Source organism: Leptonychotes weddellii, chromosome 8, assembly GCF_054177405.1.
Source record: "Leptonychotes weddellii isolate Sample4059 chromosome 8, ASM5417740v2, whole genome shotgun sequence".
NCBI lineage: Eukaryota > Metazoa > Chordata > Mammalia > Carnivora > Phocidae > Leptonychotes > Leptonychotes weddellii.
Genome location: NC_138376.1, coordinates 22,919,480 through 22,942,308, shown reverse-complemented (window position 1 = coordinate 22,942,308; position 22,829 = coordinate 22,919,480). Strand labels below are relative to the sequence as shown.

Genomic DNA, 22,829 nt, shown 5'->3' with positions numbered 1-22,829 from the left:
CAGGTGAGCATCTGCTCTAGCTGGTGTACCAGGTTTTCTCTTTTCCCCTGGTAGTACCTTTTCCAAAGGTTCCGCCATCCTCATGAACTTAACCAAACTCCATCTACTTTATTTTAATGGCCGTGGATCTGTTTTTCCTTTAAACTAGGAACCTTAATTACTTTTTCTCCAGTCTCCCACCTCCAGCCCATTCTGTATCAAGTGAGCAGGTTCATACTCCTCTGTGCTTTGCTCGTCTCTTCCCCTAAGAGTCAATTAAGCTTTCCAGACCATAACCATTCTCAAGAACAGGAAAGCAAGGAGTACCAGGCCTGGAAAAAGAATAAATATCTAGGAGTGAATGAAGCTGCTTGTTCTTTATTTGGAAATAGAAGCAAAGCTCTAAAAAGCCAGGTCATGATCACGGCCAGTGGCAGTGGTTTAGCCACAATGTAAAAGTTTTGAGGCCGTGCCTTAGGTTTTCCCAGAATGCCTTAGTGATGCCATCCAAGATCATTAAGCACTTGTTTGTTCCTAGACTGAGGCTTCTATCCGCCCAGGCACGGCCTCTGCAGTTGATGGGTGCTCTGACCACAGACATTCTAGTGCCTATGACAAGGAACTACAGCTTGTAATGGAATTTCCAGCTTGCTGGCAACTTCCCAGAGGCAGCAGTATCTTTGGCAGGAAACCATCTCTTCTGTCACCTTGGCCATGAGCGCCTGCTTCAGGCCTTGAGTCCATATCCATAGCAGTGGACACTTCCCCTGTAGTCATTCCCCCCCCGGGGAGGCAAGGGAAGAAGGGGGCATTTCTTAGGAGGTCCATTGGTGCCCCACCGTGTCCACCTGTGGCCTGGAGATGCCAGCTCTGTCTTCTGGTGCCCTGGTGGTGGGCCTTAGGTCTGGATGCCTACACGACACCCTGGGCACTGGAAGTCAGCCTCCCTGGCATCCTGGATACTATAGCCAACACAGGCCACATGGAACCAGACGTCACAACCATCACACTGAACCCAGGCAACTGTTTCTTCTTCGGGTAGGTAGCAACAAGGGGCTGCACAGGGCTCCCCACTCCCAACTGCAGGGGGAGCCCTGGGAGTGCTCACTGGGTGCTTCCGAGGACGTCCACGTCGATTTCTGAAGAAAGTGACACAAAAACCAGGTCACTGGAAACCTGAAGAAGCCTAGAACTTTGCCCTGGATAATCTTAGAGTGAACCTCGATAGACTCACTAGACTAGTGGTGAAACACAAAAGTAGAACTAACCCAGGTTTTGCCAATCCAACATCTGTTCCAGCTCTGTCCACTTCCCAGTCCCATTCCCATTCCTATCCCCAGAGCAGAGGGCCACCTCCCAGCCTGGGGCTCTAAAAAGGAATCAAAAAGGAGTTCAAAATTGAGAAAGATCTCTCCACTTACCCACCAGGTGTCCGTGGGGTTGTCTCTACACGGAGTTTCTTCCTGGGCTCCATAAAGACTGGTGGGGGGCCCTCAGGAGTCTCGCCCTCATCATCCAGCTCTGCCAACACTCGGTGAGCCGATTTCCTCCGATTTCTTGGGGGTGGGGCAGAAGGGGTGGTCCCCACCTCCCTAGGAGGAGTGGGAACAGGCAGGCTCTGTGGCTCACCCCCACTCCTGGAGAAGGTGAGGGGCAGAGGTCTGAGCTTGCTGAGACTACCGATGGAATTGAGGATCAATGTGGCTTTCGGGGCAGGGGAAAGGGTGCTGAGGGGGCGCTGTGGGGCCCCCTGCGGGGGGAGCATAGGCCGGAAGCCAGCCCTGGTTCCCTCTTCACCACTAGACCTCGGGATGGTAATGGCCGCAAAATCTTGAGGTTTGACTCGGACTTGCTGAAACATGAAGTAGAACTCCGAAGGGCTGGTTCCTGGGGGCCCTTCAGGGCCAAAAGTCACAAGGTCCCCATCACTCAACTCCAGCCTGTGACCCCTTGGGAGTCGGACATTATTGACCAGAGTCCCTGTTGATGGCAGGGCACCAGACAGATACAGAGAATGACAAAAACAGAAATGACCAGTCAGGAGTGAAGAAATCTGGCCTCCTCTGATTTTCTAGGGAACATGAGAACATGACACCTGTCATCAAATTCTCACTCTGAAGTCCCTGAGCAGGTGATATCAGATATTAAGCTCCTTGTGATTTGGGAACAAGTTTATTTTTTATGCCCTCCCACAGGGCACACGGAGGAATGGACTCCTTCCCTCACTGCTGAGGTCCCATTCTCAGACACACTCAGCTCCAGTGCAGAAACAGTTATTGGCATACCTTAGACTATCTGGGTTGAGATCTTGGCTTACCAGCTATGTTACCTGGACAAGTTAACCTTGTGCCTCATTTGCCTAGTCTATAAAATGGGAATGATATTAGTGCTCAGCTACCTTCAATGCACTTAAAACAGTACCTGGCTCAGTCAGTAAGCACTAAACGAATGTTGGCTACTATAATTATCTAATCTCCACAACGTTCCCAAAACAAACTTTACAAAGCCTTATATTTTACCTATGAGGAAACTGAGACCCAGAGAGGTGAAGGGACAGGCCTGAGGTTTCACCTGGGGACAGTGGCAAACCCAGGCCTTCTGAGGTTGACTGCAAATGCCTGCAAGTCAGGGAGTAAGACATATGCCCTGATCATTAAAACATAATCCAAGGGGCACCTCGGTGGCTCAGTCAGTTAAGCGTCTGCCTTGGGCTTAGGTCATGATCCCAGAGTTCTGGGATCCAGCCCACATCAGGCTTCCTGCTCAGCGGGGAGTCTGCTTCTCCCTCTCCCTTCTCCTCCCCCTGCTCCTTCTCTCTCTCACTCACTCTCTTTCTCAAATAAAAAAAAAACACCACCCATAATCCAACATATCATAACTGCCTTCAAACAAGAACAAGGTGCATCAGCAAATTTGGAAACTGAGTCATCTGAGCTTGGCCCCCAATGGCTCCAGAATATCCCCACTGTGATGCTTCCCTGATGATGGCCCAGGCGCTGGATCGACCTCCCAGCCCCTGTTTAGGTGGTTCCAGCTAGGCAGGGACCATCAGGGGTCAGCCCCACAGAGAGCTTCTGACACTGCACACCTTTAGTGGGAAGATGCAGGTCTGGACTACAACTGTCCATCCAACCTGACAGGGAGTTTGGGAGGCAGGCAGGGTCCCTGTGGAGCCCCTTAATTCATTCCAGCCCAGAACTGCAACTGCCCAGGCGCAAGGCCTCCTTGCTCACTGCTCACCTTGGCTGCTATGGTCCTCCAGGCTGACCCTCCAGTCATCACCCCGGCGCTCAGCGTGCAGCTCCGCATGGACTCCAGAGATGAAGCCAGGCTCCCGCTGGGGCTGCAGAGCCACATCACATAGGTCGGCCCTACGGCCCAAGCGGTAGGTGCAGCCAGCCCCGCTAGGGGGGTGGAAGGTGTAGAGGTCACCACCCCTGCCTCCCCCTATGCGCAGCAGCTGGAAGCAGGGCAGCATGGGTGGTGCCCCCTCTGCACCACCTCTTCCACTTCAGGAGTCCATCACCTTTCCCACACCTGAGCCATGCACGCTGGCCTGAGTTCACTTTCTGTCTGATGCAAATTTGAGCTGTGCTTTGTGCAATTTCAACTTTGAGCACAGGCCTGAGTTTTCACCAGGGTTCAGTGGCAAAGCTCAGATGAGAACCCAGGCCTGAGTAGTGCAAATTCAGAGTGCAAGGAGCCTAGGCATGCGCTGCAAACAAAACTGTCAAGCAGCTTTGCAACTGAAAAAATCAGGGAAGGTCCCAGTGAAGTGCAAAATCGAACACGTCCTATGGCACTTGAGTTGAACCGGATCCTCAGGCCACAAAGTATTCAGGGAGACTCAATCTGTGCAAGGCAACAATATATTAGGCAGCTTCCAGGGAAATGCAAACTAGATGTGTGTAGAGGGATTCCTGCTTCTGTACAATACTAACTTGTCACCTCAGTGTAATTTGGAGAAAAGCTTCCTGTCAGACTCGCTTATCCAAATAGAGTAACCCTCCTGCTCGCTCACGCCTCGCCCTTTGGGCCAATCCCTCACTCATAACTAGTTATCTTTAACCCCAGTGGGAAGGGAATCCACTGTCATCCCCCAAAAGGCAGTGAAAATGGTCCCTACGTTCTCCGACAAAGCAGATCTAAACCCTGACTTTCCAGCTTCTCCGGGTGGGACAAAAACGGGGGAAAGAGCTCCCCAAGATCATGCAAGGCAAACCCAGCCTTTCCCCTCCCTGCGAGCCCCGTTTCCGATCTACCGCGGTGCAGTCTCCAAGTAGTCTCCTCTCCAGGCAGTGCTAGAGTGTGCGGTGGCCGCCGGACCCCTCCGGCCCGAGCTGGCGCTACCGCGGCTGTTTGACAGCGAGGAAGCTGGGATCGAGAGGGGCGCGGTCTCCGCGCGCGGGCAGCGCCCGCCCCGCCTTCGGAATTCCCGGGTCCGAACTCCGCGCAGAGCCAGCCCGCCCTCCGTGCCACTCCTGATTGGCCAGCTCATTTATTCCCCTCCGCTCTATTGGGCGGCGCTCTGGGAGTGTCTCCGACCTCCCGCCTTCCGCTTTTTCTGATTAGTTCACAAGTTTTCCCGGGTTCCCGGAGTTGGGAGGAGCCGCCAGGGCGCGGAGACGTCCCTCAACGCCGCAATTGGGCCCGGCTTTAGACACTACTGCGCCTGCGTGCACCTCTTTTCCCTCCTCCCCGGATGAAACAGGATTTTAGAGCGGCCCGCCAAGCTGCCCGCTTTGCGCAGGCGCAGTCAGGGGCGGAGGCCGCGCCTGGGAGCGAGGTGTAGGGGTTGTGGCTAGAGGGCAGAGGGCGTTCTCGCGCTGGGTAAGGGGCGTTCGGGAAGAGTCGGTTGGGGGCGGGAAGGGGCCGAGAGGGGGCACGGGGGTGGGTTCCGGGGTCCATAGGGGGAGAGGGGTACAGGGACCAGGTAAAGGAACAGATGAGGTGGTCCGAACAGCCTTAGAGCTCAGGGTCCAGCAGGGTGAAGACTCGGGTTTCTGGGGGAGAGGAGGTGAGGTGGAAAGAGAAGTGAGAGCCTGCTAGAGTGCAGGGAAGCTCGAGCAGGCAGTTGGGAGATGAGGGGGGAGTGAGGGACCAGAATAATTCCTTCAGGAAAAAAGCAGATGAGCTTGTGGGGGAGGGTTGATAGGAATCCCAGATAGGCGGGGGAAATAGGTGAATTCTGGTGGGAGGGTAGGGAGACCTTGAAGAGACCTCTCTTGTGCTCTAGGACTCTGGAGAGAGGAGGGGAGGCGACAGGAATGGCAGCTGAGGGCATAGTAGAGAGAAACTGAGGAAAGTTGCTGGAAGGGTTTGGATGAGATGTCAGGAAGCTGGCTTTTCTGCCAACGGGTCTAGGCTGCCTGGATTCCCAGGGGACCTGTGGAGGTGTCCTGCCCTTTATGTGGCCACATTCATCTGGGGCCAGGCCTTGGGCCAGTGCTTTAATAGGGAAGGAGCCAGGAGTCATGGCTTGGTGGTGTCTGGATGGGCTTCCGGAAGGCCTTGCTGAGCCATGGAGAGAACTCTGGAGACTGGGTGCACAGCCCCTGCACCGCACACCTCCTTTCTCACCTCCGACAAGGAACCGCAGAGACCATAGAAACTTAAGGAGGAGGGTAAAGGCTCTGCCCGGAATTCTAAAAGTATGAGTAAAGCCCAAGAGCTCCCTCTCAGCCTGTCTCAGTGAATTCCCTCCATCTCATGGCTATTGCCATAGTTCTATCAGGAACCAGGTTGGGTCAAGCAAGAGATCTTTGGGTATTTCCTGCTTCTCTTGGGAAGTTACTAAAGGATTTTGACTTTATTATTGTAGGGGCTTTCTCTTTGGAAGGTGGCCTGAAAATTGAACTGGGGTGTCCTTGTTTCTCCTATTGTCCAGGGAAACACAGATGGCTGGACACAGAATCTAGAGACTTCAAATAATGTGGAGATGTTTCGACCACCAGGTCAGTGGGACCACGCGAGGGGACTGGTGATTGTCTCTCCTTAGGAAACTGACCATCTTTGTCCTTGTGATTCCTCAGGTTCCACTGGGCTGATTCCCCCATCCCACTTCCAAGCTCGTCCCCTTCCAACTGTACCAAGAATGGCTCCCACCTGGGTTTCAGACATTCCCCTGGTCCAACCCTCAACCCATCAAGATGTCTCAGAGAGGCGGCCAGACAACCAGAGACCTCAAGTGGTCATGTGGGAACAGGATGTTTCTGGCAATGGGCAGGAGCCAGGGCGGAGAGGCAGGTAGGGATTCATTGTTGCTCTTTTCTCAGGCTTGCTTACCAGTGACCCTTCTTCACTGAAATAGATTCCTTACCCCGTTTCAGCCTTTAGTTCCCTAATTTGTGCATTTTTGCATAAGCAGTTACTGGAACTTATTATAACGTATAAGTAATAAGGCAGTGGGCTAGATGCTAGGAATGGGGGTAACAAAAATGAATGAGATCCTGATATCAGTGAATTAAAAATCCTAAGGGAAGAGGTAGATTGACCAACAGCTGACAGTAATAAGCATAATAGAAGGCAAGATAATGAAGTGCAAACTAGGAGTATAGACTGTACTGTGGTAGTGTTGGATTCATTCTGATGGAGTGCTTGCCATTAGAGCTGGCCATGCTATTTGTTGATGTTTTGTCTGTAAAAGTTCTGATTCTTATTCTTGATGTTTCATTGTGTGTCTTTTCCCAAATGTACTGGAATGTCATTCTGCCGTTTTGCTCTGGAGTGGGATTGCACATGGGTCTACCTTGAACCCTGTCCAAGAGGAAGGAGCATGATGACAAAAAGGGGAGCCCTGGAGTGGGTGTCAGGAGACAAAGACTCTGATGCTAGTTTGGCTACCAACTAGGGTCCTTGGGCCAGTCAACTAATACCTCTAGGCTGTAGATCCCCACCATTTTAAAAGAAAAAAGGAGTGGTTCTGGGCCTCAGTGAGGGAGTTATGTCAAGAGCCATGTTATCATAAGCTGGTTTAAACTTTACAAGACACCAGTAGACTATAATTTATTGATGTGCTGTCAACTCCTCATACAGGATATCTAACACTCAATAAATGCTTTTAACTAGCATCTGGTCTCGCTGTATTGATACTGGAAGCCATGACCTCTCTTTCTCTGAAACTGCCTCCCAACTTTTCCTTGCCCTTAAATCAGAATTCAGAAGTCTCTGGGTGTCTTCCAACCCCTCCATTTTAGAATGTGTGGCCTAATGATGTGCACATTTGATGTTTAATGCATCTGCCTGTATGTAGCTCAGCAGAGATCGTGTTCCATGATCTCAGCTAGCCGTTAAGTCCTGTGAGCCCAGATAGTGGACCTAATATGCTTAGTAGGGCCATGATACATGACAGCGGTGATACAGATGCAGAGACCCCCATGGCCCAACTTTATCCTCACCATCTCCACACACAATAGCAGAGGGATCCTCCTCTCCTTCTCCTGTGTCCCTTTGTGCCCTCCGCCACCCTCCCAGCACCAGAGACAGGTCTCACCTGTGCTAACCTGTCTTTGAAGGTCTGTGGAGCTAGAGGGGTCACATGCCCTGAGCCAGCAGGCTGAGCTGATCTCTCGGCAGCTGCAAGAGCTGCGGCGGCTTGAGGAGGAGGTCCGAGTCCTGCGGGAGACCTCGCTGCAGCAGAAGATGAGGCTGGAGGCCCAGGCCATGGAGCTGGAGGCTCTGGCACGGGCGGAGAAGGCTGGCCGAGCTGAGGCTGAGGGCCTGCGTGCTGCCTTGGCTGGGGCCGAGGTTGTCCGAAAGAACCTGGAAGAGGGGAGCCAGCGGGAATTGGAGGAGGTTAAGAGGCTGCACCAGGAGCAGGTGAATGTGGGGGTGAGAAGGGCTTAGCTTCACAGTGGATGAACTGGGCAGAAGCTTCCCAGCAACGAGCAGGTTCCACAGAAAAGGCCCCGTGAGCAGTGGAGTGATGAGATGTTTGGTGAAGGCGAGAGATCAGAGGACCTGGAAAGATGGATTTGGGTGTTTTGGTCTTTGAATAAAGGTCATACTTTTTCTCCCAGGACTCAGGTGACCTCCCACCACTTGAAGTCCTCCTTCCCCTTCCAGTAGGAAGTATTTTGTCTTCCTTCTTTACTCTGGGTACTCACTTCATGTGGGAGCATTGTGGGGATGGTGAGGAGGATGGGAGAGGGTGGACTGGGGAAGGGAGATGACTCATTCAGGAAGCATTTATCAGTGCTTACTCTTTACCATCTCTGAGATAGGAGCCAGGACCCTGGGGTGGGCTAATCAGCCTGAGTCCTTGTGGGTGGAGCTGACAGCCTAGTGGGGGGCATGCACATTCAACACCTAGTTTAATCCTAATTAATTAATTGCAATTGGGAGAAATGCCATGCAGGAGAAGGACAGGGAGCCCTAATATGGACAGGAGGGTTAGGGAATACCACCACCTTAGTCAGTTGACATGTTAAGAAATGAAACCATAAAGATACTGGAAGAAAACATGGGTGAATTCCTTTTTTTTTTTTTTTTAAGATTTTATTTATTTGACAGACACAGCGAGAGAGGGAACACAAGCAGGGGGAGTGGGAGAGGGAGAAACAGGCTTCCCGCTGAGCAGGGAGCCCTATGTGGGGCTTGATCCCCGGACCCTGGGACCATGACCTGAGCCGAAGGCAGACGCTTAATGACTGAGCCACCCAGGGGCCCCTAAGATTTTATTTTTTTAAGTAATCTCCACACCCCACATGGGGCTTGAACTCATGACCCTGATGATCAGAAGTTGGATGCTCTACTGACCGAGCCAGCCGGGTGCCCCTGGGTGAATTCCTTTATAACCTCAGATTGGTGAAGGCTTTTCTGCTTATGAATCAAAATCCGGAGTCGTTAAAGGAAAGATTGATACACTGGCTTTATAATGCTAAATTTAGAAATGACAAAATAAAAGTAAAATTAAAGAACAGATGATAAAAAATATTTACAGTTCATATCACAGGAAAAGGCTGATGCCCCTAACATATACAGTGTGCCTAGAAGTTGATAAGGGAAGGATAGCAATCTAGGCAGAAAATGGACACAGGAGATAGTTCAAAGAAAAATATAAATGGCCTTTAGATTTATGAAAGATGCTTCATGATGAGAAATTGTCATTTGAGCTGAATAGGACTTGGCTGGTGAGCTGGCATGTGGGGAGGTGATGGGGCCTGGTGACACTTGGCAGCATGTGGGGAGTGAGGAGATGAGAGGGGCCCTGGATGGTGTGTGCACGGGGAGGCCTCAGGGCCTGTTCAGAACTTTGTACTTCACCTTGAGAGCAATGAGCAGCTGTTGAAAAGTATTAAATAGGGAAATGACATGATCAGATTTGTATGTTATGTCTAAAAAAGACAGTTTTGTGGAGTGCCTGGCTGGCTCAGTCGGTGAGGTTAAGCCCCATGTTGGGTGTAGAGCTTACTTTAGATAGATGGATGGATGGATAGATAGATGGGTAGATGATAGATAGATGGATGGATAGATAGACCAGTTTTGTGATTTCATTCTAAAATGACCACTTCAGGGTATGAAGCTAGGGCTAGAGGGCAGCCTCTCTCCTTCTTCGGCCAGCCGTCCCTCCACTCCTGCTGTGTCTCCCACATCCTCACCACTGTTGGAACCGCAGTGAGAAAAGGACAAGGTTCTAGAGCTTCCTTTGGAACAGAGTGTGGCAGACACTAAGCTGTGGAGAAGATCATTCCCGATGACGATAAGAGCTGAAAGGACTTGGAACAGGTGGTAGGATGGAGCAGGTGGTAGGGGGCCCAGTGAGGCCTTCTGAGGAGGTGACGTCGCCCAAGGTCTGAGGAGTTGGGAGAAGCCAAGTGGTAGGAGCTGAACTCAGAGAAACGGCAGAGGCCAAGGCATGTCTGACTTTGCAGGCAGAGAGCAGAAGCTGGGCTTTGCTGTGAGTGCCGTGATAAGCCACTGAAGGGTTTATTTATTTATTTAAACTTTTTTCTTCTATTTATTAGAGAGAGAGAGAGAGCGCATAAATGGGAGGAGGGGCAGAGGGAAAGGGACAGGCAGACTCCCCGCTGCGCCCAGGGCCTGTCTCAGGCCCCAAGATCATGACCTGAGCCAAAGTCAGACGCTTAACTGACTGAGCCCCCCATGCGCCCCCCTGCCTTGAAGGCTTTTAAAGACTGGTCAGGAGTTTGTTGCTGTTGTGCAGAGATGAGGGTGGCTTGAAGGGCCGGTGGTGGTGGAGACAGAAGTGAAGAGCTATTTAGTGGGGAGACCCGGCAGGAACTGCTGATGGACTGGCAGGTGGATGGAGGGCAGTGAGGCACCGAGGTCTGTCTCCATTTTGCCATGTGCAGTTGGGCCATTTGCTGGGTGGTTGTCTAAGGCTACAGACGATGGGAGTGCAGGGACAAGGCCCGAGCAGGAGCAGATTTGGAAAGTCCAGATGTGGGAGCGAGCTGGCCCCTGCTGTGCCCTCTCTTCTCTCCACAGCTCTCCTCCTTGACACAGGCTCACCAGGAGGCTCTTTCCAGTTTGACCAACAAAGCTGAGGGCCTGGAGAAATCTCTGAATAGTCTGGAAACCAGGAGGGCAGGGGAAGCCAAGGAGCTGGCTGTGGCCCAGAGGGAGGCTGAGGTGCTACAGAAGCAGCTGAGGTAAAGTGGGGGTGGGCAGCTAAAGGGGGACCTGGCAGGTGGTGGATGCGGCGGGTCTCCCAGGTGCCTCATGATGGCTGCCCTGTTCCCACCCCAACCCTAGCAAGACCCAAGAAGACTTAGAGGCACAGGTGACCTTGGTTGAGAATTTAAGGAGATATGTGGGGGAGCAAGTCCCTCCTGAGGTCCACAGACAGACCTGGGAATCGGAGCGACAGGAGCTTCTAGAAACCATGCAAGTGAGAGAGTATAGGGTGCATCTGGGTGGGGGCTGGAGGTGGGGTGGGGGGGCTCAGGGATCAGATCCTGGGAGAGGGGTGGCCAGGAGAGAAGGCAGTGCTGACAAGGGGCAGCGTCCGGAGGCCGCTTGTGGGCCTGCGTGAAGGTCCCACGGAGGCCACTGCTGTCCCTTCCTCTCCCACCCGCAGCACTTGCAGGAGGACCGGGACGGCCTGCGCACCACAGCGGAGCTGCTGCAGGTGCGTGTGCAGAGCCTCACGCACATCCTCACCATGCAGGAGGAGGAGCTGACCAGGAAGGTAGGCCCCTCGCCCCCAGTGGCTCCTGTGGGTACCAGCGGTCGGCGTGCTGCCAGAACCTGCTGCGATCTTCTTTTCGGTGAACACCTCTTCTTGCTGTGGCTCTTGTTGCTTGGGCAGGACAGAAAAAAAGGCCCAAAACACGCCTCCTTGCTCTGCTGCCCCAGGAGCCCACACTGCCACCCCTCCTCCACCCCGCAGGTTCAGCCTTCAGATGCCCTGGAGCCCGAGTTCACCAGGAAGTGCCAGTCCCTGCTGAAGCGCTGGCGGGAGAAGGTGTTTGCCCTCCTGGTGCAGCTAAAGGCCCAGGAGCTGGAGCACAGAGGCTGCGTGGAGCAGCTGAAGGGACAGGTCACTTGACTCTTTCTCCCCGAATTCTCCCCCCGGCTCCTGGCTCCTTACGTAGGGATGGTACTTATCCAACAAAGATTTATTGAGTGGTTACCGTGTGCTGGGAACACAGCCCGGGACAGAGGCGAGCACTGCTGTTATGGAGCTTACATTCTGGAGCAAGCACTTAGATGATGTCAAGTAATTATGTGTGTTTTCAAGAAAAGTGTAAAAGTGTGACAGAAAGAGACCATGGGGTGGGCCGGCTTTAGGCAGGATGCTCAGGAACGGCTTCTCTGAGGAGGTGACAGTGGCCAAGCATGGGTGGCATGGGCAGAGGCGGTCAGCCTTTGTGGGTATGTCACAGCGAGCTTCCTCAAGGTGTGGGCCCATGGAACATGCTTCTGGAAGGAAACCTGGACTCAGACTCCATTCTCAGGAACCCAGGCTTGTCTCCCTGCATGATGTTCTTTCAGAGACTTTGGCACCAGCGCCTCCATCCCCAGTGCCCCCCTGCAGCTTTCCGCTCTAGCTGTGCCCTGTTCTGTCCTCCCCTCCCCCCCCAGGTGGCAGAGCTCCAGGAAAGAGCTGTGGCCCAGAGCCAGGAGCAGGCCATCCTGCAGCGCTCCCTACAGGACAAAGCTGCAGAGGTGGAGGTGGAGCGGATGGGCGCCAAGGTCTGTGGCTGAGCCAGGCAGAGGCTAAGGGGGCGGGTCAGGGATCCCTCCTGCCACTCCCCCCAAAACACCGGTGAGGGGACCCCTCTCCTCACTGTATCCCTCCCAGGCCCTGCAGCTGGAGCTGAGCCGGGCTCAGGAGGTCCAGCGCCGGAAGCAGCAGCACACGGCCATGGCCGAGGAGCAGCTGAAGCTGGTGGCCGGCTCTGTTAGCAGGTATCTGGGACGGAGGGGTGTGCAGTAGCATTTCGGCTTCCTGGGCACCGTGGAGTTTAAGAGCCCAGGCAAGAGGGGCTGGGAAGCTGGCCGTTGGAGGGTGCAGGGTAAGAGGTGTCTGGCCCTATAAGAGTCCCTGTGCTTGTCTTTCCCTGGGGCAGCCTGCTCCATGTTCACACGAGGGTTGCTTGTTAGGCCTCGCATGCGTGTTTGGTCGGAGGTGAGGCCACGCTTCCTCCTATAGTTTGGTTCACCTGGGAGGATCGCCACCTTCAGAGTTGCTCGAGGATGGAGAGTGTGGCTACTCCCATCTTTCTTTCTTTAATATATTGCAGGTACGCCCTGTTTCGTTGCAACCAAATTTAACCTATATTCTAAAGCTGTGCACCTATGGTTTACTAGATGGTCTATCTAAAATGTATGCTGGTTTCCTTCTTAATCGTTTGCCAGCCTGTGTCTCTCATACCCACTTCCGGGGTGTTTCCTTCTCGACGCCTGTTTTATAACCTTTAGAAAGACCTCTGAGGAGGAACACACACTTCTTTGTGCTGGTAACACCCCTCCTCAGCTTTGGAGTTGGGGATACTGACGTGGTCCTCGTAGACCTCCAGCACAGTGCCTGGCGTGTTATCTGACTCTAAATGTTTACTGTTACCGTGACGCTGTTCTGGACGGATCACGGAAGAATTATCGGTGTAGCAAAATTGTGGTGTCGGATAGGTCCTTGCCCACCATCACTTTTTTTTTTTTAAGATTTTATTTATTTGAGAGAGAGAGGGAGAGTGCAAGCACAAGTAGGGGGGAGGAGCAGAGAGCGAGGGTGAGGGAGAAGCAGACTGCCCACTGAGCGGGGAGCCTGATGCGGTGCTCGATCCCAGGACCCTCAGATCATGACCTGAGCTGAAGGCAGACACTTAACCAACTGAGCCACCCAGGCGCCCCTCCACCATCACTTTCTATTGGGTTAGTACCTTGAGGACTAATTTCACTTAAAATATTATGAAAAATTTCCACTTTGTACAGAATTAGACTAGCTATAATGAACCACCCAGATTCTACTCATTGTGCATGCCCCCTGTTTCCAGGAGAACGGGAAGGTACACTGTGCACAGGGTTTTTTTTTTTTTTTTTTAAAGATTTTATTTATTTGACAGAGAGAAAGACAGCCAGAGAGGGAACACAAGCAGGGGGAGTGGGAGAGGGAGAAGCAGGCTTCCCGCGGAGCAGGGAGCCCGATGCGGGGCTCGATCCCAGGACCCCGGGACCATGACCTGAGCCGAAGGCAGATGCTTAACGACTGAGCCACCCAGGTGCCCCTGCGCACAGGGTTTTATTACTTTGGCACTAGGACATCACTGAAATGGTTCTTGCTAATGATTGATGGCCAAAGTCCACGAGGCTTGAAACAACCCACACTCAGATTGTTGTCAGGTTTGTGTGTGTGTAGATGGCCTGGAGGTTTTATCAGAAAATGGGTTTGTAAGAGCCACAGGAGGTGTTGGAAACACCTGCTCAGACAATTTTTAGATAAAGGGTCTCTGCTGTGCTGACAGGCATACAGCTGTCAGCCTTTGTCGTCTGCTTGTTTTTCAGTTGATACAGACTTGGACTCTCCTGGAGAGTTCCGTCCTTGCCCCGGGATGCTGCCTTGGCCCTCCTCCCAGGGCCTGTGTAAGCTTTTCAGCTTTGACGAGCCATACTGGTCCCGCTTTGGGCACAGCGAGCTGATAAAGCACATGGATCTGGCCTTCACTGTCATCGGGAAATTGTTAGGATAGCTTTGATCTCTAATGCATATTAGTGATCAAAAAATAGGTTATGAGAAATAAACTTTGCAGGTTGCTTGAAAAGATACACCGCCATGTAATGCCTTCTTTGGGGTAAGGGCTCCTTAGAAAACTGATGGAAGCTATGCCCTTTGTTCTTGAGGAAATGTACCTAAGTTCATACACCCAAACGTGGCATACAGCACCAGGAGACTTCCAGAGCCAGGAGACATGTCCAGGGGCCTGCAGGCAGAAAAGTCCAAATCAGCTAGAGATGAGCCAGCTTTATGGCACTCATTTTAGCCCCTGCAGAATCGTTTGTACTGAACTCTGCTGTGTTATGGGCTCTGGGTCCAGATCAGGTGTGACCCCTTGAAGTTTGTTCTTGTTTTTACTGCTCTTATTAAAGACACTGATTGCTAGGATCCAGATGAGAAGCTTACCCTAGGTTTTGGGACCAAGCATAGCTGTGCTGTCGTTATGAGTAACGGGATTATTTTTAACAAACACTAAAGGGCTTAAGCTCTCAGGTTTTCTTCTTCATCGGCTGAGAAAGCTCAGACATGACTGGCCCCAGCCCTTGGCTTCAGCTTCTCTTTTCCCTGCTAGGATTTTCCCTTCCCTGCTCTCCACATACTTAGCAATATAGGATAGAAGGAGTTGTCCCGACAAGTCACATCAAGTCCTTTAGGGAATGAGGTGGGGTTGAAGGGTCAGTGACCTTGTGCCTCCTCCAGCTTTCAGACCTGGCTCCAGAGCACCATGGCTGAAGTGGAACGCGCCATAGCCCAGCTGCCCTGCCTCAGCAGCCGAGTCAGTTATGCCATCCGCAGGGTCCACACCATTCGGGGTGGGTAGGGCGACTGACGGCCACGCTGTACTCCCGCCCCTCCGGCTCTCGCCCCCCACGTCCATCCTCATGCCTACTTGTCACCAGTCTGGGCATCCTTCCCCCTACTTCCCCCCTTCCCTTTTCTCCTCCTCGAACTCCTCTCTGTTGCTTTCTGCCTTTTCTCACCCAGGCCTGATGGCTCGAAAACTGGCCCTTGCTCGCCTGCGCCAGGAGAGGTGAAGTTTGGGGCGCTGTGAGGTGGATGGGAGGGGGTTAGGTGTTGTTTGCTGGGACCCCACACAGTGAGGACCGAAGAGGGAAGGGGGCTTCAGGATCAGGCTGGGTGATTTCCCGACTTTCTCTTCCCTGCCCCAGCTGTCCCCCACCCCTGCCGGCCACAGATGTGAGCCTTGAGTTGGAGCAGCTGCGGGAAGAACGGAACCGCCTGGATGCAGAACTGCAGCTGAGTGCCCACATCATCCAGCAGGAGGTGGGCCGGGCCCGCGAGCAGGGTACGCCTGGTCCTGGAGTCACTGAGCTGGAGCAGGGGCCAGAGTTGGGTGTGCTGGGGATGGAGAGGAGGGGAGAGCTGGTGCCTGGGGCACCGAGAGGCCTGTGAGCGCCACCTTTTCACAGGGGAAGCGGAGCGGCAGCAATTGAGCGAGGTTGCCCAGCAGCTGGAGCAGGAGCTGCGGCGGACCCAGGAGTCCCTGGCTGGTGTGGGGCTGCAGCTGGAAGCCGCTCGCCAGGGCCAGCAGGAGAGCACGGAGGAGGCTGCCAGTCTCCGGCAGGAACTGATCCAGCAGCAGGAGATGTATGGGCAAGGTGTGCAGCAGGGGCAATGGGTGTACCGTGGAGGGCTGGTGGGGGGGAGCCGAGAAGCGACGCTCCCCGCAACACCCCATCTGCACCTTCCCCCCAGCTCTGCAGGAGAAGGTGGCTGAAGTGGAAACTAGGCTGCGGGAGCAGCTCTTAGAAACAGAGAGGAGACTGAACGAGGCTCGGAGGGAGCATGGCAAGGCAGGTGAGATTTGTTGGGACGGGCGTGGGCATCCAGGGAGAAGGAAGTGGTGGACACAAGGTTTTTTTAAAGCTGTAAATAATGAAGTTATCAAGAAATGGTACAGACCAATACTCAGGCGGTGAACACACTCCTCTAGCCAGCACCCATACCCAGCACCAGCACGTGACCGGCCCTGGAGCCCCCTGGGTCCCGTGCAGCCACTCCCCTCCACAAAGGCAAGGGCCATCCCAACCTCACACCAACCATTACCCCCAGATTTTTTCTTTCTTTCTTTTTTTTTCCCCCCTAAAACAATAGAAATTTATTCTCTCACAGTACTGGAAGCTGGAAGCTAGAAGTCTGAACTCAAGAGGCCGACAGGGTTGGTTGCCTGCTAGAGGTTCTGAGAGACAGTCTATATTTGATGATTCTCCCCTCCCTTCCAGTGGTTGCTGGGAATATGTTGCATCCCTTGGTTTGTAGGCACATCACTCCCTTCCGTCTCCATCTTTACACGGTGTTCTCTGCTGTGCGTGTCTACCCCCAACTTTTTTTTTTTTTTTATGATTTTATTTTTAAGTAATCTTCACACCCAACACGGGGCTCAAACTCACAAACCTAAGATCGAGTCATATGCTCTACTGACTGAGCCAGCCAGGTGCTCCTCCCCGTTTTATTAGGAAAAAGTTCAAATACTTGGACAGATTACAAGAGCCACATAATGCCCACTTGTGTACCTCCTCTGACTAGATGGAACAGTTATTAACCAATTTTTTTTTTTTTTAAAGATTTTATTTATTTATTTGATAGAGAGAGACACAGTGAGAGAGGGAACACAAGCAGGGGGAGTGGGAGAGGGAGAAGCAGGCTCTCCGCTGAGCAGGGAGCCCGATGCGGGACTCGATCCCAGGACCCCGGGATCATGACCTGAGCCGAAGGCAGACGCTTAACGACTGAGCCACCCAGGCGCCCCTATTAACCAATTTTTTTAAAGATTTTATTTCTTTAAGTAACCTCTACACCCACCATGGGGCTGGAGCGCACAACCCCGACATCAAGAGTCATGTGCTCCCCCGACTGAGCCAGCTGAGCACCCAGCAGTTATTAATCTTTTGCCATATGTGCTCTATCCATATATACATATACACTGATACATGCATTTTTTGGGGAATCATTTAAAGTAAGTTACAAACGTCACGATCACCGAGCTGCATCTCCTACAAAGAGGATATAACTTGGATGTAGAGGAAATTTTCTTATATAACCTCAGTGTCATTGTCACCCATTAAGGAAACATTAATTGCACAAAATCGAATATCCAGTTCATATTCAGATTTCCCCTAAGCAGCTCCAGGAAGGCTCAGGGATGGGGAAGGTACTTTGGGTTCACGGAGTCAGAGGGTCGTAGAGCATCAGCCACCGCTCCCACCGTACAGAGGAGACCGCCCTGGAGCATAAACGGTTTCCCTGAGCTGTAGAGCTCAGGGCCCAGTGTTCCTGCCCAAGATTCCAGTCCTGTTCTCACGGTGCCTCAGTGCCACTGGGCTGCCCCACAGCTGTGCCCTCTGTGCCCTGGCTTCCACATAGTGGTCTCCCTGCGCCAGATGCAGCGCAAAGCCACCCGGGAGAAGGAGCGGAACCAGGAGCTCAGGCGCCTGCAAGATGAGGCCCGGAAGGAGGAGGGGCTGCGGCTGACCCAGCGCCTGCAGGAGCTAGAGAGGGACAAGAACTTTATGCTGGTAGGGGAGAGCAGAGGCCAGGGCCCTTGAGCTGGCTGGGGAGTGGAGGGGAGAAGGAGGAGGGGCGGCTCTGCCTGGGCTAGGTGGCGTTTAACCCTCTCCTTCCCAGGCCACCTTGCAGCAGGAGGGTCTCCTCTCCTGTTACAAGCAGCAGCGACTGTTGGCAGTTTTTCCTTCCCTGCTGGATAAGGGGAAGTCTGTGGAGTCCAGCCCTCGGGCCCCAGGGTTTTCAGCGCCTGCACCTCCAGCAGCAGCGCCCCCCACCAGGGAGTCCATAAAAGGTATGGTCCATGTAGGAAGGGACAAATGTGTGGGACTTTAGGAATCTCTCCTCTAGGCACTCTTAATGCATGAGCATCGTTCTCCATGACCTTCGAGGCCCACAGCCTCTCTCATCCATGCCTGCCTTGGGCCAGAGAACCCTCCCCCTCATAACCCTCCCATCTGGTGGCAGCCCTGTTCTCTGCACTGGAGCTGCCAACAGCCTTCTCCGGTCTGGCTGCTATCCCTTGGGGTGTTCTTTCCCAGGATCCCTCTCTGTCCTGCTCGATGATCTGCAGGGCCTGAGTGAGGCCATTTCCAAAGAGGAAGCTATCTCTCAAGGAGACAACCAGAACTGTCCTGCACCAGTCTGCCGCTGAGCAGCCGGGCACTCTGCGCAGCTGGGGGCTAAGGGGGGCGGGGGCGGGGAGGTCAGCCAGCTGCCCTCATGGACACCAGCCACCAAGATGCCTGTGAATCCTGTGGCTTAATAAAGATGACTACAGTAGGTGCCATGTTCTCTCTGGGAATGGGAGGGAATTCGCCCTGCGGCCATCTCTGTCTGGAAAATGCGAGAAGTGGTCCCACGCAGCTATTTCTCTAGGTGGTGGTACCTTTTTTAAAACCCCTTTCCCAGGCTGCTTGGGAAGTTTTTTGAGAAGCTCCAGTTTTCTTTATTCTCAGCTTTTGTTTGAAAACTCTTTACCCCTGGAAGATGATCAGTGCCAGGAGGGAGGAATATAAAACATCACTCATGCGCTGGGAATCTCAGAGCCAGCCAGTGACCTTGCTCAGGGGCCACAGTGGTGGGCTTGACCAGGCAAGCGTTGCCATGGAGAGAAAAGCTACAGTGACGTGATAGAACCTGACGGCGGGGGGGGGCTAGGTGAGGGGACAGGAAGGGCCTCCCTGAGGAGGGGATATGTGGAGACCTGCCTGCCGTGAGGAGCCAGTGGTGCGGGCAGAGTCCCGGGGTGGGGGGGCTGGTAGCGCAGGGGGTTTATTCTAAGTCAGTAAAAAGCCCTTGGAGTACCTATCAAACAGAAGCGGCCATGCAATTAGGCTGACATGTTTAAGAGCTACGTTGGCTGGCTATGGAGGATGGGGTGTGGGTGGGGGAGGGACGAAAGGGGGGGACCAATTAGGAGGGTGCTGGGGAGGCTGGGGAGAGATGGGCTCCAGAATGGGGACATGGACTGGGCTTGCCTTGTGGGGGGTGGGGTGGGGGAAAGGAGCAGAATGAAGGCTTCGAAGTGAGCCACAGAGGGAGCCGACCAGGTGGAGAACAGCCTGGGGAGGAAAGGAGTTCTGTTTGGGAGGCATTACTTCTGAGAGGCGCACTAGACCTCCAGACCAGAGGAGGCCTTCCTGAGGAAGAGGTTCCGGGGCTCCCTGAGAGACTTAGACAAGACTGGGACTGAGGTCTGAAGGACAGGGGTGGGGAGGGCACAGAGAGCTGGCACCGAGGACCAGGGCAGTAGCCAGCGTGGAGCAGGATTCCAGAGGGAGGAGGAAGAGGCGGAGATGGACAGGAAGCAGAGGCAGCTTCCTCCTGAGCCGCTGGGCTGTGACTGTTGGAACGTGCTCTGGGGTGGGGATTAGGAATCAGGATGTCCTCATACTTCCTCACCTGCCATCACTCCAGGTGGCTCCTGGATGAAATTCTTTGGATGTCACCGCTTGGGAGGCTCCCTGGGTGCCTGAGGGAGGCACATGCTAGAAAGCAGCACCACGTTGGGCCCAGTCCTGAGGGGAGGGGAAGTTGCAAGGACAAAACTGAGTCCCAAGGGGGAGGCTCAGGGTACTGGCTGAGACCATCCTAGCTGCATCCTGTGTGTTTAGAAGGAGCACCTGCCCCTGCCCCTGCCCCGGCGTCCTGCCTCCCGGCCCCTGTAATTACACTGCTTCCCCACGCATGGTTTGCTCCCATTCCTTGGCTTCCAGTGGCTTCAAGGGATGAAATGTGGAAGTCCTTGTGATTATAGAGATGACAGGTGGGTATTGATTCCTGCAGGGTGTGTGTGGAGGAGGATGTGAACACAGGGGTGGGGTGACCAAGGTCCAGGTCATTGATAGAGCTGGGGTGGCTGAGTCCCAAAATGAGGGACGCCGCAGTCAGAGGTTACGCACTAGCCACGGCCTTCCAAACAGGTTTGACCAGTAGGTTCTAATGGGATTCCTTGTGTCACTGGGCTGGCCCCTCCCCAGAGGTTTGACACCTCCTCTCACTCCTCCCCTATAAAGCCTCTTGGGGTTCCCAGGCACCTAGACTCAGCCCACCCCCAACTTTGGGGGCCAGGAGACAGCCATGATGCTCAACTGGAGGCTGCTGGGGATCCTGGTCCTTTACCTGTATGCCGGAGGTAAGCTGGGAACAGGCCAGGGCTGCAATGTCAAGTGAGGCAAGGGTGAATTGGATGCATAGATATGGAGGAGATTCCAGAAGATTCTGGGTTTTCGCATGAGGGGAAGAGTTAAGAGGTTGAAGGTGATGCAGAAAAGTGCATTTTAGCTCAATGTTTTTGCTGGTTCAAGTGTAGGTACATGTGGCAATTTAGGTCAGAATCCAGGTGTGTGGGTGAGTATTCATCACAGCTGAGGACTGTGTGGAGGGTGGATGTGTTTGCAGAGGGTGGGGTCTGGCTGCCACATGGCCCAAGGTGTGGATGGCTTTGGAGGTGTAGACCAGCACAGAGGCCACGCCAGTGGGAGTCCCAATCAGGGTTGGATGGAGCTTATGTCAGCTCCTGTCGGTTTAAAGTTGGTCAAGTTAATGATTCTGGTCAAGGTTCTTATGTCATTTTAAGATCACTTGGTATTTTGTAAATGTGTGGAGAGCTCTTTGAGAGTTACCTTTCAGGTTTGTTTGTGTGTCAGCTCAGGCTGTGGTTCACCCCAGAGAGGCTCTGCTTCCAGAGTCTGTAGCTGGGGGAGGAGGGATCTGGCCCTCACCACCTTTTCCCTTTCTCCTACTTCCTCCACAGGTATCTCAGGCAGCGGAGAGCACCCCCCACCCCCACCCACAGAGGCTGGAGAGGAGGAGGGCTCCCCAACATTGCCTCAGGGACCCCCAATCCCTGGTGATCCCTGGCCAGGGCCACCCCCTCTCTTTGAGGACCCTCCACCTCCAGGCCCCAGTCGTCCCTGGAGAGACCTGCCGGAATCTGGAGTCTGGCCTCCTGAGCCCCCGAGAACTGATCCCCCTCAACCTCCCCGACCTGATGACCCCTGGCCAGCAGGACCCCAGCCTCCAGAAAACCCCTGGCCACCTGCCCCTGAAGTGGACCATGGATCTCAAGAGGACCCAGACCTTGACCCACCCCAGGAAGAGTACAGATAAAGGGATTCCCCCAGAGACATCTTGGGCCTCCAGGCAGAGTGCCCCTCAAGCCCATCTGTACCCTTCTGATTCCTCTTCAATTCTCCCATCAGCCTCAATTTCCTTCCTCATTCTTTCAGTTTTATTCTGAACTCTGAAAGTGTCATTCTCAATATTTTCTGTCCACTCTTGAGATCCGCCCCATATTTCCTCTCCTTTTTTCTCTGACAGCTAAAGCATACACCCCTACCTCATGTCCAGTCCTCTCCCTTCTACCTGCTTCCCACCTCCTCCCTCTTCCCCACCCCTGGGGCTCCTGGGGCCAGGCTGGTGGTGCCGTGTTCTCTGCTGCCACCTGGTGGCCTACAGCTGGGAACTATCAGGAGACCATGATGGTACTTCCATAAAATGGAAAAATAAAATCTGTGTTTTCTTAATTTTGAATCTCGTCTGCTTCTTTGCCAATGATTAGGTCTTTGAATATTGAGATGTCCTCCTCAGAGCACAAACCTACAGAGATCTGGAAGTAGTCTGAGTTCCTGTCTTGTCCATATGCATAAGGATGTGGAGCTCAGCAGGAGGAAGTTGGAAATATAACTATCGAGTAACAAGGACATTCAGACCCACATTTCTCCCATTCTGGAACTCCTATTTTGGACAATGAGAAACCAAATTAAGTCTCTTTTTAATAGCTTATGGTTTGCACACTCCTGGCTGAACATGAAAACTTTCTTAAAGGCATGTGGGCAGGACTAAGTTCTAAGAGGATCAATTTCCAGAAGTGTATGTATCCCTTCCTAAAATGAACCTGCCTGAGGACTGTACTGTGTTTTCCTTTTCCACCTGCCTCCACTAACAAACCACACTTCTCCCTCTAGATGGAGAAAGGCCTGGCTCTCTTGCTCACCCTGAACAGGACCAGAGTGCTCTTCCTGGAGTCGCCAAATAAAAGTGGGGGAACAGATCAGCCCTTTCCATCTCACTTAAGAGATACATCTTAAATAAGAACTTACTTTTCTGGGCGCCTGGGTGGCTCAGTCGTTAAGCGTCTGCCTTCAGCTCAGGTCATGGTCCCAGGGTCCTGGGATCGAGCCCCGCATCGGGCTCCCTGCTTGGCGGGAAGCCTGCTTCTCCCTCTCCCACTCCCCCTGCTTGTGTTCCCTCTCTCGCTGTGTCTCTCTCTGTCAAATAAATAAATAAAATCTTTAAAAAAAAAAAAAAAACTTACTTTTCTGTTTAATCATTACCGTCAATATTTATAGTTTTGACAAATCGTGTCTTGTAATAATTGTAGTAATAAACCCGCTGCAGAGTAATTGTTTTTAGCACTTAGGGTCTTATAGTCACAGGAAATAAATTTCAATTTATATACATATTTTTGTTACGGAGATATACAAAAGGACTTCCCCCAAACACAACAAAATACCAAAAAAAGTGATACAATGGAAATGTATTTCATTAGGATAAAACTGTAGGGAGAGTGGAATGAAAAAAACTAAACAGAAATATAAGTTAAATTTGCTGATTGTTTAAAGGGTTTGCTCACTTATTTATT

At 52.9% G+C, this 22,829-nt stretch overlaps 3 protein-coding genes across 10 annotated transcripts; 2 read left to right on the top strand and 1 right to left on the bottom strand.

Annotated features, from left to right (window-relative positions):
- Positions 1 to 337: 337 nt before the first annotated feature.
- Positions 338 to 4,404, bottom strand: TCF19 (transcription factor 19). The gene is made up of 4 exons (XM_006738483.3): positions 4,242 to 4,404; positions 3,220 to 3,831; positions 1,401 to 1,959; positions 338 to 1,118 (listed from the first exon to the last, which is right to left on the bottom strand). Exons 2-4 carry the CDS (start codon positions 3,455 to 3,457, stop codon positions 878 to 880), a joined length of 1,038 nt encoding a protein of 345 aa, XP_006738546.1. The 5' UTR covers positions 3,458 to 3,831; positions 4,242 to 4,404; the 3' UTR covers positions 338 to 877.
- Positions 4,405 to 4,655: 251 nt separating this feature from the next.
- Positions 4,656 to 19,932, top strand: CCHCR1 (coiled-coil alpha-helical rod protein 1). Of its 7 annotated transcripts, none has more exons than XM_081827843.1 (18): positions 4,659 to 4,809; positions 5,867 to 5,933; positions 6,012 to 6,225; positions 7,494 to 7,797; positions 10,429 to 10,592; positions 10,696 to 10,831; positions 11,021 to 11,131; positions 11,333 to 11,482; positions 12,028 to 12,138; positions 12,248 to 12,354; positions 14,858 to 14,970; positions 15,143 to 15,188; positions 15,328 to 15,464; positions 15,589 to 15,777; positions 15,875 to 15,976; positions 17,543 to 17,694; positions 17,804 to 17,975; positions 18,223 to 18,463. In XM_081827843.1, the coding sequence occupies exons 2-18, from the start codon at positions 5,918 to 5,920 to the stop codon at positions 18,333 to 18,335; spliced, it is 2,337 nt and encodes a 778-aa protein (XP_081683969.1). In that variant the 5' UTR covers positions 4,659 to 4,809; positions 5,867 to 5,917; the 3' UTR covers positions 18,336 to 18,463. The 7 variants fall into 7 exon arrangements, 3 of the variants coding, with proteins under 3 accessions (XP_081683971.1, XP_081683969.1, XP_081683972.1); XM_081827846.1 differs by lacking the exon at positions 4,659 to 4,809 and adding an exon at positions 5,274 to 5,630; XR_014147588.1 differs by lacking the exons at positions 17,543 to 17,694; positions 18,223 to 18,463 and adding an exon at positions 19,798 to 19,932 and having other exon boundaries at positions 4,656 to 4,809.
- Positions 19,813 to 21,718, top strand: PSORS1C2 (psoriasis susceptibility 1 candidate 2). 2 transcript variants are annotated; one of them, XM_081827848.1, is made up of 3 exons: positions 19,813 to 19,949; positions 20,217 to 20,318; positions 20,940 to 21,718. In XM_081827848.1, exons 2-3 carry the CDS (start codon positions 20,264 to 20,266, stop codon positions 21,293 to 21,295), a joined length of 411 nt encoding a protein of 136 aa, XP_081683974.1. In that variant the 5' UTR covers positions 19,813 to 19,949; positions 20,217 to 20,263; the 3' UTR covers positions 21,296 to 21,718. The 2 variants fall into 2 exon arrangements, with proteins under 2 accessions (XP_081683974.1, XP_081683973.1); XM_081827847.1 differs by having other exon boundaries at positions 20,200 to 20,318.
- The last annotated feature ends 1,111 nt before the right edge of the window (positions 21,719 to 22,829 follow it).

Bases quoted from the DNA above. Each gene is read 5' to 3' on its own strand.
- TCF19 (XM_006738483.3), bottom strand. From the start codon at position 3,457: ATGCTGCCCTGCTTCCAGCTGCTGCGCATAGGGGGAGGCAGGGGTGGT. The intron at 1,960-3,219 runs GTGAGCAGTGAG...TGCCATCAACAG, and splicing joins GGAGGACCATAGCAGCCAAG to GGACTCTGGTCAATAATGTC. The intron at 1,119-1,400 runs GTAAGTGGAGAG...CACTTTCTTCAG, and splicing joins ACCCCACGGACACCTGGTGG to AAATCGACGTGGACGTCCTC.
- CCHCR1 (XM_081827846.1), top strand. From the start codon at position 5,388: ATGTGGCCACATTCATCTGGGGCCAGGCCTTGGGCCAGTGCTTTAATA. The intron at 6,226-7,493 runs GTAGGGATTCAT...CTGTCTTTGAAG, and splicing joins GAGCCAGGGCGGAGAGGCAG to GTCTGTGGAGCTAGAGGGGT. The intron at 10,832-11,020 runs GTGAGAGAGTAT...TCCCACCCGCAG, and splicing joins AGCTTCTAGAAACCATGCAA to CACTTGCAGGAGGACCGGGA.
- PSORS1C2 (XM_081827848.1), top strand. From the start codon at position 20,264: ATGATGCTCAACTGGAGGCTGCTGGGGATCCTGGTCCTTTACCTGTAT. The intron at 20,319-20,939 runs GTAAGCTGGGAA...CTTCCTCCACAG, and splicing joins CCTTTACCTGTATGCCGGAG to GTATCTCAGGCAGCGGAGAG.